Genomic DNA, 13734 nt, shown 5'->3' with positions numbered 1-13734 from the left:
TGAATTCATTCCATAACATCTACATAGCTCGGAATCACTCCTACAAGGCGTAAAACACACAATTAGTGCAAGACACTAGCGATTAAAGCTCAAACTCAATTAAAGTGCAGTAAATTTGAGTGTAATAAGCGACTAAAATACGTAATTATAGCCTATCATCACTCACATATGCCACTTTTTAGACGGACCTCACTAATACAACGTTTAGCACAAGATTTTGACACGTATTACAATCTGGTGCATTCCATCTATACCCTAATTTAAATAATAAACCAACCAGACCCATCACTTTTATTTTATTAAACCAATCCGACTCAGTATCCTATTTTAAACCCCAACCCTATTTTATTACCCCACGACTTGCTACCCTTCAAATATGTTGACCCAACATCCGAACCCCATTTTCGACCATAGACGTCTTCAAGATAGTCAGGACCTCCACAGTTCAACAGAATATCATCGCCAGGCGCAGAATTTTGACCCAACGTCACTTTAACGACAACAGCCAACAATAGAAAAGTGAAAGCTAAGAGAAAACAGATTTTACTGCCTTCCGTCATTTATGTTATACTCACCAATGGTAAAAATCACTGGAAAACAAAAAAAAATTCAAAGAAAAGATCAATATCCTATTGTTGACCTCCACGCAAATATGAAAAATCATAAAAAAAACTGAATTTTTTAAGTCCTGATAAACAATCAATCAGGGGTTTAAACCATTCTGCAACTAAAAACCAGTTGAAATGAGCTCACTTTTCAAATAATGAGCTCACTTTGTATTGACCAATCAGCTATGGTGAGAGGAGAATTTGGGAGAAGAAAGTAGAGGTGAGAGAGTGGAGTAAAAAAATAGGATTGGGGTTTATTAAAATAGGGTACAGGGTCGGGTCGGTTTAATAAAATAAGAGTGATGGGTCGGGCTGGTTTATTATTTAAATTAGGGTATAGATGGAATGCACCAGATTGTAACACGTGTCAAAATTTGTTACTAAACATTTTATTAGTAGATCCGTCTAAAAATGGCATATGTGAACCACCTTATACACGGCAAGGGCATGGTTGAGTCCACATTTTAACGATGAACAAATATGTACAATTTCATATAGTTCATTGGCATGAATGGACCTTTTCTATTAAAAATATAATTTGTCTGGTTAAGAACGAAGATGTGTTTCAAAGTAGACTTCCACAATCAAAACTATAAATGTCATCATATTGATCCTTTTCTTTAAAGTTATTTTTCCTTGAAATTTTCACATATTTTTCCTTCCTAGTGTAATTCTTAAATTGGTTTATCATATTCCTTTTTTATCATGCTACACCTTTAAATAAATACCTATTCATGTAATTTTTTTCCTATATATTACAAACCTATTGGTGTAAGCGAAAGTATTAAAGTAAGATACTGTAACCTTTAGCTTGTAATTGTTTTCCAGCTAACTAGGGAAAATAGTCTTTACCACTTCTTTGTCACTTCAACGTTTATAATGCCTCTTATTTATCCTGAAACTCAACTACTTCATATGTTTAATTTACGTAACACTTTTGATTTTTTGAGAGTCAATTTGACTAAGTGTTAATCTATCAAAACAATATTAGTACTAACACAATTATGTCAATCAAAATTAGTTGGAATCGATTATTTATGCAAATTATTATTATAGTTAATTGCTATTTTCTTCTTGTTTTTATCTCTCAATTTCTTTACTATTACTTATGATGTCACCTTTCTTAAATACAGATAACTCGAAAATAGTCTTGTCAAATATGCACTTACATGACTATGAAAATGAAATAGATACGGTCAAACGCAATAGTTTCGTTTGTTCCGAATATTTTTGGATGTTATAGCGAAGTGCTATTATAGAGAACATATATTATAACATAACATGAAAATTGGTTCCGGAAAAGTTTGGCTTTTATAGTGAAGTGTTATTATATAGAGATGTTGTTATAGAAGCTTGACTTTATATGGTGAAGTGTTATTATATAGGGATATTGTTATAGAGAGGTATGGTTGTACAATGCTTTTATTATATTACTTGTAAAATTTCATGGATTTCTGACGGAAGGAAAAATAGAAAAGATAAAAGGGAGGAAAGACTCTTTTAAAATCCTACCACCCATTCATTTCAAGCTTTTAACTTTTATCCCATTCATGTCAAATGCATTACGATTTCTTAAAAACCTCAGCTTTCCATCCCTCTGCAGATCTCCGCATTCCGCCATTTCCAAACCCATAACCTCCATGGAAGTAGAAGTCAAGCTCCGTTTACCAAACGCCGTTTCTCACCAACGCGTCTCCTCAATTCTTTCACCTTACCACCTCAAAACCCACGCCCAAGAAAACATCTTCTTCGACGGAGCCAATTCCGAACTCTCCTCCAAACTCGCCGTCCTCCGCCTCCGCTTCTACGATCTCGACGCCCAATGCATTGTTTCCCTCAAGGCTAAACCCGTCATTTCAAACGGCGTAAGTCGTATTGAAGAAGATGAAGAACCTATTGACCCTTCCATTGGCCGCGCGTGTGTTTCGGACCCCTGGCGGCTTTTATTGATTGATTCTTCGAGGGTGATTCAAAGGGTGAGAGATGAGTATGGAATTGGGGAAAAGGGTTTGGTTTGTTTGGGTGGGTTTAGGAATGTGAGAGCGGTGTATGAGTGGAAAGGATTGAAATTGGAGCTGGATGAAACGCATTATGAATTTGGAATGAATTATGAGATTGAATGTGAGAGTTCGGATCCGGAAAAAGCCAAGGATTTGATAGAGGAGCTTTTGAAGAGTCATGGTATTGAGTATTCCTACTCTACTGTTTCTAAATTTGCCATTTTTCGCTCTGGAAAATTGCCTCAGTAAGTCATAGTACAATGTTATGTTAGCTTCTTTAGAAACTCTATATTGCGATTGATGTACTTAAATTTATTGTAAGCAAAATTTAGACTTCTCAACAGCCTAATGGGTTCAGAGTTCTGGAAAGATTACTCAGTCCTTTTTAATCGACCATGATTAGCACATGAATCATTGTTATCAGGAATTAGGACTATCCTAGTGAGATTACAATTAGATGGCTTTAAGAGATATTGTGCAAAGGCTGATAATATGCTATAATCAAAAAACGGCAGGCGATTTGTGCGGGCATACCATGCTAGATATAATCAAAAAACGGCAGGCGATTTGTGGAGGACAAGATGTGAGAAACGAGACTTGGATGGTCCAGACATGTGAAGAGGAGATGCACAGATACACCGATGGGGAGGTGTGAGAGGTTAGTTCTGGAGGGCCTAAGGAGAGGTAAAGGTAGGCCGAAGAAGTATTGGGGAGAGTTGATCAGGCAAGATATAGCGTTGCTCCAGCTCACGGAGGATATGACCATGTGGAAGTTGAGAATAAAGATAAAAGATTAGGATAGGTCGCCTAGTGTTGTCCTTGTCTGTAATAGTAGCTTTAGTACATGAATTAGCGTTATTTATGTATTTTCGTATTCCTTGACTTCTGTGATTACTTGTCGTTGCTTTCGTTCCGACCTTCTGATTACAATACTCATTTTTAGTTTTGTATCTTTATATTTTGCTTAGATAGAGTTATTCGGTAGGAGATCACAAGTCTGGTGCATCAGTTTGGACACTAAAAAGAAAAGTCTTAAGCATCAGTACTTTTTCCTTTTCATTTACTAGTTAGCTAGTATCCATTTTTAATGTAGATTCTGTAGTAATTAAGAATTCTGCAACTCCTAACGCATACTAGGTGATGATACAAATTTTGTTGTACTGATTATATATGTGATCTTTACCAGTGAAACTAATAGTGCGATTCAAATGGTATAACCAGCCACAGGTGGACACGAAATGTGGAACGAAGATGAATATGTTCAAAACAACATGAATATAAAGGATAGAAGTTATAGGCATTCAAAACCAGTCGTAAACTAAAGGAACTCCCAATGCTGCAACTTGGACCTTTTGTTGTAAGTTGTAACCCATTGTATGTCATTCTTATCGACAGAGCATAGCTCTTTTTCTGGGGTTACGCGAGAACTAAGTTGGAAATTAGGTCAATTTCCAAGAGCTAAAACTTTGCAATTGAATAGCATCGAAACATATAAGAACCATTGGCATTGACCTCATGGTAAAGATTTCACTATGAATCTTTTTCCCCACCAAATAAATCTAGGAATCATATAAAATGTAGTATGATCTCACTTTTTCTTCTTATATGGTGGTTGATTCTCTTCTTCATCGTCATCCTCATCATCATCCTCTTCATTGTCCTCATCGTCATTTTCATCATCACCATCTTCGTCATCTGAATCATCATCATGCCCTCCATTCCCATTTGCCCCAGTATCATCTCCATCCGAAGCCTCTTCATCATCATCATCACTTCCTTCATCAGAATACTCATCATCATCGTCATCATCATCATCAGTGTTCTCATCATCTTCGTCTTCATCATCATCAGTTTCACTTGAATCCATGGTTTCATTATCTGGTGCCGTAGCTCTTTTAAGCTCACCAAAAGGAAACCTATAATGTGATTGAGCATCAAATGAACACTTCTCAAATTCTCAAACAGACAAACAAAGAGGAAAATAAATTGAGCAGGGGAGAACAGAATTTTTCAGTACCTCCTCTCCGCTCCAACAAGGTCCGAGTACAAGCATAGAAGCTCACTCTGAAAATGGCATCTGATTTAGCACAGATTTATCTATGAAAGGAAGCAAAACAGTAATAACAAGAAACACCAGGCCAAGATCATACACTATATATTGACAAGGCTGGAGCTAAAGTATTAGGTACATATTCGGATGAACCCAATAGTTTTTCTTAGACCCTATATTTATGTTAAGAAATCTATTACTGAAATGTATAAATATTTAATTGTGAACCCATTAACTAAGACGGGCTATGAGTTCTGTGGCATGCAGGGGCGGATTTAGGGGGGCGGAAGGTGTTTATCCGAAACCCTTCGCCGAAAAATTACACTATATATATAAGGCAAAATCTATTTTTTACATGTATATACTAAGTTTTGAATCCTCTTGACACGGCCCAAAAGTGTAGCTTAGTGGTCAAGGGGGTTCAAAACCTTTGTAAGGTCATAGATTCAATTCTCACTAGCTACAATTTTTTTTTAACTTTTTTCTTTTTGAACCCCCTTCGGGAAGATCCTGCCTCCGCCACTGGCAAGTCGGAACTCATTCAAATTCTAGTTCCGTGTGATGTTACAAACTAGTCATGGAGCAGCAACTACCAAAACCATAAAGCAAGTTGACTCCAAACATTTATATCCCTAGAGATATCCAAAGCATAAGATGATGAGACAACAACATATACTAGTACTATTTTTCTACAGAAAGTGTTGCAACATAGTATTTGAAACAAAATCAGGCAGTCTAATGTGGAAAGGAAACAGCTCCAACGACACAATCCAAGAAAAGAACTTTAAGTTTCTACCACTGAAACTTGTATTAAGAGAAAAGGTCTATGACTAAAGGGCTAGAGCAATGTACCATGAAGAGAAGAGAAAGAAGAGATTTTTGAGCAGTTTCAAGCACCACTGAGCAAATCATTCTCTGCAAAGCCACATTGGTGGTGATGGGAAATCTCTCCACCTCCATTGAATAGCTGAAGTAGGAGTGGTTGTCAGTACAGAAAGGTTCCTCAATTGGGTCAGTGGTGGTTGAGGAGGTAGGGTTTTAGACATTTAAGGCGTATATCTGGTTTTGTGTCCAAAACTAAACAACACAACATGTGACCAAATCTTGCCTGGCCCTGTCAACTGTTCAAGCCCCAAGGGATCCCAAAAAATAAATATATCACTTTTTGTATTTTTATAAATAATTGATGAGTTTCATGTTTGATAGCGTCTAGTTACTTTGTACAATTAAAAGTCAGCATTACTAATACTAATATGTTTTGGTTGCTTTTTCCAATGGTGGATATAAGTAATAAATGAATAAGCTATACAACAAATCTATAAACTTCATTCGTTCTAACGAATCTATTTTCTTTTTGGTCCGTTCTAAAAAAAATTATCCCTTTCTAAATTTGGAAACAATTGAGCTTAAACTTACAATTCTACCCTTAATGAGAAGCTTTTATAACCACATAAATACTCTGGACCCCTTTTTAACTTGGTTAGGACCACAAATTTCAAAAGTCTTCATTTATTCTTAAACTCCATGCTCAGTCAAACATGTTTACATAAATTAGAACGGAGTAGTTTTTATGAAAGATAGAATGTAGAATAACTAATACATGTAATAGTAATACATGGATTAAATAATCAAATGATCAAAGAAAACTTAGATTTATTTTAAATTACACATCGTATAATTAAAATAAAATAAACATTTAACAAAAATAATCTTTACATTACAATTCATGCATTATTAATTCTTACATAACTAATCCCTTCATAATTAAACTATGCATAACAAAATCCTACATAACTAATCTCTACATAAATAAACTCTGCATAACTAATCTCTACATAATTAATTCCTATATAACTAATCTCTATATTAATAATACTTGTATAACTCTAACAAGCAACCAAACGAGCCCTTAGTGGATGGGGTTGGTAGGTCTTTTTGTTCCTAAATTTTTGAGATGCGCACAAAGTACTTTAACTATGCAAAATGGTTTAGTGATATTAATTTTGGATTGAAAAGTCACGTGTCTCTCACATCAGCGATTCTCACTTCTCAGCCTTTAAGGGTTGAATCTCGTTTTCATTAATAAAATTCTCTTTTAAAGGAATAAAACAAATGATTGCATAACAATTGATTTCGAGATCCACCTCTAACCTCTAATTAATTAGGGGTGTATATGGATCGGGTTGGTTCGATTTTTATTAAAATCGAACGAAACTAACTATATCGATTTGGATTGGTTCGGTTTTGTCAGTTTTTTCGGGTTTTTGAATTTTTTTGTTACATGAATATTTTTCAATCTTACTTCGTTAAAATTATAGATAAAGTTTTGATAAGTGAATATATGTTTAGTAAAAATTTTAAAAACAGACAAACATATGATATATTAAAATATTCTTATGGGAGATTTTTTTTAGTAACACATGATAGTTATTCTCTTATCTAACAATAATTTTCTGTTGATATATGCTTCAAGGTTAATCGAATTTAATAATTAAGCATAAAATCAATATAAAACCTAAATAATGATATGTTTTTAATTTTAAAATTATTGAACTACCATTTTAAATTCGAAAAAGATATAAGAATATAGCATATTTTGACATATGAATATGAAAGAATAAAGGGAATGACACATTTCAATAACACTTGATAAGAAAGCGATGATACAACCCATTATTTAACGTAAATAATGCAATTCATTATTTAACGTAAATAAATATGGATATGCACTTCATAGTTTTATTAAATATTACATCCGGTGAGAGAATCCCATACATTTCTAGATATTTTCTAAAAAAAATTCTATATAAAATCTTAAAAGTATATATAAAAATTATAATTTATATATCGGGTTGGTTCGAAATTTTTTTGCTCAATACCAAACCTAATCGAGTTTTTAAACGGTTTAATTTTACTTTTCGATTTGATACGATTTTCTGGTTCAGTTGAAAATACCGACCTCTAATCTACCCACAATTGCATGATCATTTTTACTTGCCTTCATGAGAGCTCAAAAGCTGTTTCCATTCGTCTTGTTCTAGTTTAACTTTGTTGCTCGTGCTAGCCATTTTGATAAATTCTTTACTTCAATTTCCCTCACTAATAAGTTCCTTTACTTGCGCTTATGAGTAAACCCTGGGCCATCGTGGAAATTAAGGTTGATGTATGAATAAGATGATTATGTAACAAGCTTCTTCTTCTTTTTTTTCCATCAAAGTTGCTGGCAAAGTTATTGTTATATGATCAGGAGGTCACGGGGGATTGAGCTGTGAAAATAGTTTCTTGCAGAAATGTAGGGTAAGATTGTGTATAATAGACCCTTGTGATCCGGCTCTTCCTTGTACCTTGCACATAGCTAGAGCTTACTGCACCTAACTGTTTTTTTTTTTTCAAAAGAAAATCAAATCGAAGGTTGCTTTTTTCACATGGGTAACAGTAACTAGAATCCAGTTTTTGCCGGTCCGTGAGCTATTTTCTCAAATTCCAAGCTCAAATAATAAGGATGAGGGCATGCAAATGTTGTAAACTTTAGGAACAAACCATTGCAAAATCATTACTTTGTGCACTTTGAAAAGCATAGTTGTTTGTTGGGATCTTTCAAGAAATCACATCCCCCAACCCACTCACCCCAACCCCTCCCCCCCCAAAAAAAAAAAAGTAAACATGATATTTACTCTCTTTTTGTGTGTGTGTGTGTGTTGAACGCACACTTGTAGAAATAAATGGTCCACGATTTTAAATTTGTAAGTGCAGAGTACCATTGTAATTTGTAAGGACACACCCTCCCTGCCCTCCCTGGATATAAGGTCTGCGTATATACTATTCTTCTCAAACCCCATTTGTCAGAAATTCATTGAGTTTGTTGTTGTTGAATGCAGAGTGCCATTATACTCGCGTAGTAGGGATGGTAAAATGGTTAAAAGAAAACAGTTAATCACCCATATTATCCACTGAAAATTGGTTGGATAATAAACTTTTTAAAAATGGGTCAAATATGGATAAGAACCATATTATCCATTTAGAAAATGAATAACCAAAGGTCTAACTTTTACATTTGTAAAGCCTCAAATTAGAGTTCCTCAAGTTAGGGAGACTAAGAATTCTCTCAAAAGTGATCATATGCAAGAAGTTATGGATAATATGGTTATCCATATTATCCACCGGTTAATATGTTTTTTATCCGTATTAAATATGGGTCGGATCGAATAATTTATCTATTTTTTATTATCCATGTTAACTCGAATCATATCCGACCCGACCCCAGAGGCGGATGTAGTGTAATGACTATGGGTTCAACTGAAACCATAACTTTCGACGCGAAGTAAAAAATTATATATAAAAATTCATTAAAATTACAAAAATAATATATATGAACCCATAACTTTAAAAATATAATGGGTTCAATATTAAAAACATTAAAATTGAACCCATAAAATTTAAATCTTGGATCCGCCTCTGCCCGACCCGCCCATTTGCTACTCCTACTCGCGCAGTATGAATATATAACAAATTATTGATGCAGTTTTGTCTAGGTATGTATTGTAGGCATCCACACTGATGTTACTAACATATTGGAAATTGGTAAGGACGATGGCACGCAAAACCTGATTTTGCAAATTAATTTGAGTCAAACCTCATTATCAATAATATACGATTAATCAAACCTACACTTTTGTACCTTCTGGACAAAGCAGATTCTCAGTCAAAGATCTGGAAAAGCTTTTTCTATATACCCACTCTGTATTGCAAGCACACAAATTAGTGTAGGGCGAGATAAAAGAAGAAATCAAATTCTTTAAACAAGAAAATTGATGCACAAATTTGATTTAGAGTTTGCACACACACCGACCTTGGGATGGAAATCATAGAAAACAAGAGTTCAAATTTCAGCAAAGTCAAAAACGCTAGGTAATTTTTTTCATATACTTTTAACTCTTTTTGTCTTCTTGAGTCGAGTGTCTTTCGGAAACAACTTTTTTATTCCCTTGGGGTAGATGTAAGATCTACGTACACATTATTCTTACCAGACTCCACTAATGAGATTATACCGGATCGTTATTGTTGTTGTTATATGTCTTAGTAGGTATAGTTCTCGATACTTGTACAAGTGAAAGATAACATGTAATAAATTAGTCCGAACATCAGAGTTAGAATATTGTTGCTTAGAGGTTTAGGTTTCTCTTTGGTGCTATTAGAAAAGGGAGAAATTCAAAAATAGCCAGATTTACAAGTGGTGATTCAAAAATAGCCATAGTTTCTAAAGTTCATCGAAATTTAACTACTTTTCATGTAAAGATACATTTAAATGAAAACATTGTTCAAAATCCGTAAAATATTCCAGCATAATAAAATATACTGGAGCCAGCAAAGTATATGCTGGAAGTTCATACACAGATGCACCGAACTCTAGTATATTATGTTGGACCGGTCTCTGTTATAACAAAATAGTGGTTATTTTTCAATGACTTGACAAATACTGGTTATTTTTGAATGATCGATCTGAAAACTGGTTAACCCAAAACTATTTTAACACTAGAAAAGGTTCTCCTTGCATATTGGAGTGACTAATCATAATCCCTTGAGCAAAGGCAAAATAAAAGCAAAAGCAGAGTAGGGCTAATAACCCCAATATATACCCAAGCTTTTTCCACGCCGTGATTGATGGCAATATAACTCTCCAACATTCCTTATTTCTCACTCTTTGAAAAAGTCCCAATTCACACTTGCCAAATTTTGGAGGGAACAACATGGCCTTGAAATAGTGAATACCCCACAAATCATATTCAACATCTCCATCTTTTTTATTTTAGTAATTCTCAAGTCTCAACTACCACCCCAACAAAGTAATAGCCACACACTAACGAAAAAGCAAACTCCAAATGTCCAATTTCTCATCATTTCTTTAGCCTTTAGCCTTTAGCTTTTCTTTTCCTTCAATGTTTTAACTTTCAGCTTTATAAATATTTCCAAAACACATTTATTTTCCTTTCAAACAACACAACAAATTAGCCATGGATTGGTTTTCTTGGCTGTCCAAAACAGAACTAGAGCCATCACTTGTTTATGAATATGGCCTAGCATTTGCACATAACGAGCTAGAACAAGACGACATTCCTTACTTCAACCATGAATTTCTCCAAAGTATGGGAATTTCTATAGCCAAACACAGGCTGGAAATTCTCAAACTTGCCAAGAAAGAGAGAGGAGCTGTTCCAAATTCCATGTCAAAGTTTCTCTTGGTAATGAAACGTACCAAGAAACGTTTTTCCAAGTATTTTAGGACATGGGTTCTTCGTCGCGACGAATCAACACTTGCACTTGTGCCTAGAAGAAGTTACAGTTCAAGAGGGAAGAGAACAATGCTCAAGATGAAGAGAAACAAGAGTAGTGTTGTAGCACCAAAGCAGAATACTTTGTTGCTTACAAATGGTAGTCCTATATTCATGTCTAGTTCAAGAATTAATAGTTTTTCGAGTCCTATGATTCATGATCTTCGTGGGGATGAGAAAATGGATTTAGATTATAGTGATTATTGGACATCCTCAATCAGGTGGGATTCAATGTTTCAAAATTTGAAACCTACTTAAATTTATCTTGTTTTGTTTTTGTGTACTTAAAAACTTGAATGGTGAGAGATGGATTTTTTATTCTCCCACCAATCTTTTTTCTGATTTGTAGTTTCTCAGGTTTTGGTTTGGGTGTTTTAATTAGGAATTTTGGTCAGTGTTTCTTGTATTAGTGGTGGGGGATAAGTAGAAATCCACTGATTGTGTTGGTTTGATGAGGATCTGTATCATTAATGAGATCGTCACTTTATGGTTATGTGTGAAATATGCAGATTGTTTAATTCTGAAAATTTCGTTTTATCGATTAGTTTATTGTAAGCATAGTGACTACACTATACAATTACGGAATCAGCTTTTACATACTCCATAAAATAACGAACTTAAATTATTTTAAAGTATCATTGTATTTGTGAAAATCGAGTTTACATATTAAAGTGATTGGAAGATACGTGTCATGATGCGAAGGCTGGTCAAAGAGTGATGATTGGCAAAGCGGCACGAGTTGCAATAAATATGAGCAGAAAGTACAAGTAGAGGCACGAGCAGCTATTCAAAAGACTCATACCTATTTATACTCAAAAATCAAGGAGAATGAATCTGACAGCATAAGAGAGTACAGATACAGTATTTAATAAGAGTAAATACTAAAAACGTTAGAGAATATGTATTAAATTACAATGATTATGTAACATAGCATTTAATGCCTTTAATTGTCTATAATGACCTAATTATAACAAAGGCAAAACGTATATATTTAAGATATATAGCTATAAAAATGAGAGAATGAATCATTTGTAAGGACACGAAAGATTATCTGAATATACTTGTTTACTTTGTTTTCTTCTGTCTATCTTATTGTTAGCAAAATCACTTTCCTTTATTCAGTTTTGATTATCAGTAACTCGTGTTCTTCTAAATTAAAGCTTTGACTGAAATTACACTTTTTGGTTAAACAATCATCAGAGACAATGATCGATCTCTTTAACCTTTTACAAAATGTTTTCCTACTTTTGTTTTTATCAATAGTTTCAAAATCTAGATTGTGATAACATATACTCCTAGTAGTATTTTTTTTCTCTGTATTGCCTTTTGCATCGTTACTGGTCTGTAGTTTTCACTTATACTTTCCCAATGCAAATATTTGACAAATAAGTGCAGTTCAGAATTCAGGTTATTGCAACAAATTCATTTACTTTATTTACCAGGTCACTAATCTTCTGGATGCAGAAGATTAAAGGCTCTCTGACCATATTCTAATTAACTTTGCTTACTTTAGATATGGATAAGAAGCATTGCGGCAATGAGAATGAACGAAGCCTGAATACTACAGTGATAAGATAGCCATTTGGTGTATATAGGAGTGGCAACCGGGAGGCGCGGGCGGATATGATTCGGGTCGATAATGGGTAATGAAAAAACGGATCAAATATCCGACTCGACCCATATTTAATACAGATAAAAAATGGGTTAACCGGCGAATAATATGAGTTACACATATTATCCATGACTTCTTGTATATGATCACTTTTGGAAAAAAATTTAGTCTCCCTAATTTGAGAAACCTCAATTTGAGGCTTTAGAAATGTAAAAGTTAGACCCGGTTATCCATTGGTTACTCATTAGTTATCCATTTTCTAAATGGATAATATGGTTCTTATCCATATTTGACCCGTTTTTATAAAGTTCATTATTCAACCCATTTTTTAGTGGATAATATGGGTGGTTAACTGTTTTCATTAACCATTTTGCCACCCCTGTGTATACAATTTTTTAAAGTAAATCATTAGTTAGAAAAAAGACGAGGTGCAAATATTTAAGAGCTTCTCTTTGAGTTGTGAAGTGTGAACTATAAAATTCAATATAAGATCGGGAAAAGGGGGAAACAAAAGACAGTGAATTATCCAGCACCAAACATGTTAAGAAAGAAACTAATGGTTGCAATTAGCAATTCGGAATACAATTTCTAAATCGCCCGAACTCAGAAAAATGGAATAGAGATCAATATGAATCATCAATAGCTGCGGCCCCAGTATGTCCATTTCTTAGCAGGTTTACCCGAGGCAAAGCACAATGTACCTACGACGTAGCAGGAGAAAATGATAATATCAGATTATGGTAAAATTCAATTTTCAATAAGCAGTACCACCAAAACAGCAGTAAAATTGACAAGTCTACAGTCGGCAACGCTTATTTTAACTTCGCTGTGTTTTAGGCAATAGTTATACATACTGCAAGGACAAATAGTACCTTCAGGCAGCTCAGGCTGGTCAAATGGTGAACAGAGAGTCTTCGCTGCACCCATCTCCCCTTTTGTCCGTGCCTTCACGTCTTTCTCGACATCCTATTAGAAAGTATCAGAGTTCATGTGAAACATATGCAAACAGGAAATGATAATCTAGCTGGGAATAAATTGATCACCTTAATTTGAGGAATGTGTATCAGGAATAACAAACTCACTATGCAAACTAATGTTATCATTACAAGAAAGGGAGAGAGAGCCTGCACTCACT

The 13734-nt window shown here is 34.4% G+C and overlaps 4 protein-coding genes across 7 annotated transcripts in view; 2 read left to right on the top strand and 2 right to left on the bottom strand.

Annotated features, from left to right (window-relative positions):
* The first annotated feature begins 2106 nt into the window (after positions 1-2106).
* Positions 2107-3524, top strand: LOC104228601 (triphosphate tunnel metalloenzyme 3-like). Its single transcript, XM_009781085.2, has 2 exons — positions 2107-2853; positions 3124-3524. Exons 1-2 carry the CDS (start codon positions 2159-2161, stop codon positions 3224-3226), a joined length of 798 nt encoding a protein of 265 aa, XP_009779387.1. The 5' UTR covers positions 2107-2158; the 3' UTR covers positions 3227-3524.
* A 342-nt stretch (positions 3525-3866) lies between these two features.
* Positions 3867-5719, bottom strand: LOC104228600 (uncharacterized). The gene is made up of 3 exons (XM_009781083.2): positions 5511-5719; positions 4626-4672; positions 3867-4524 (listed from the first exon to the last, which is right to left on the bottom strand). Exons 1-3 carry the CDS (start codon positions 5616-5618, stop codon positions 4197-4199), a joined length of 483 nt encoding a protein of 160 aa, XP_009779385.1. The 5' UTR covers positions 5619-5719; the 3' UTR covers positions 3867-4196.
* A 4759-nt stretch (positions 5720-10478) lies between these two features.
* LOC104228599 (uncharacterized) lies at positions 10479-11531 on the top strand. Its single transcript, XM_009781082.2, has one exon. The coding sequence runs from the start codon at positions 10670-10672 to the stop codon at positions 11243-11245; it is 576 nt and encodes a 191-aa protein (XP_009779384.1). The 5' UTR covers positions 10479-10669; the 3' UTR covers positions 11246-11531.
* A 1503-nt stretch (positions 11532-13034) lies between these two features.
* LOC104246264 (proline--tRNA ligase, cytoplasmic-like) overlaps positions 13035-13734 on the bottom strand; it is a 29335-nt gene continuing 28635 nt past the window's right edge. For all 4 annotated transcript variants that reach the window (XM_070147808.1, XM_070147811.1, XM_070147810.1 and 1 more), the window contains 2 exons: positions 13472-13565; positions 13035-13300 (listed from right to left, as the gene is read on the bottom strand). In XM_070147808.1, coding sequence (XP_070003909.1) covers positions 13236-13300; positions 13472-13565 — 159 coding nt within the window. In that variant the 3' untranslated portion in view covers positions 13035-13235. The remainder of the gene's footprint in view (positions 13301-13471; positions 13566-13734) is intronic.

This window comes from Nicotiana sylvestris, chromosome 6 (assembly GCF_000393655.2).
Source record: "Nicotiana sylvestris chromosome 6, ASM39365v2, whole genome shotgun sequence".
In the NCBI taxonomy this organism is placed as follows: Eukaryota; Viridiplantae; Streptophyta; class Magnoliopsida; order Solanales; family Solanaceae; genus Nicotiana; species Nicotiana sylvestris.
The sequence above is the reverse complement of the archived record's forward strand: the minus strand, read 5'-3'. Positions and strand labels throughout refer to the sequence as shown.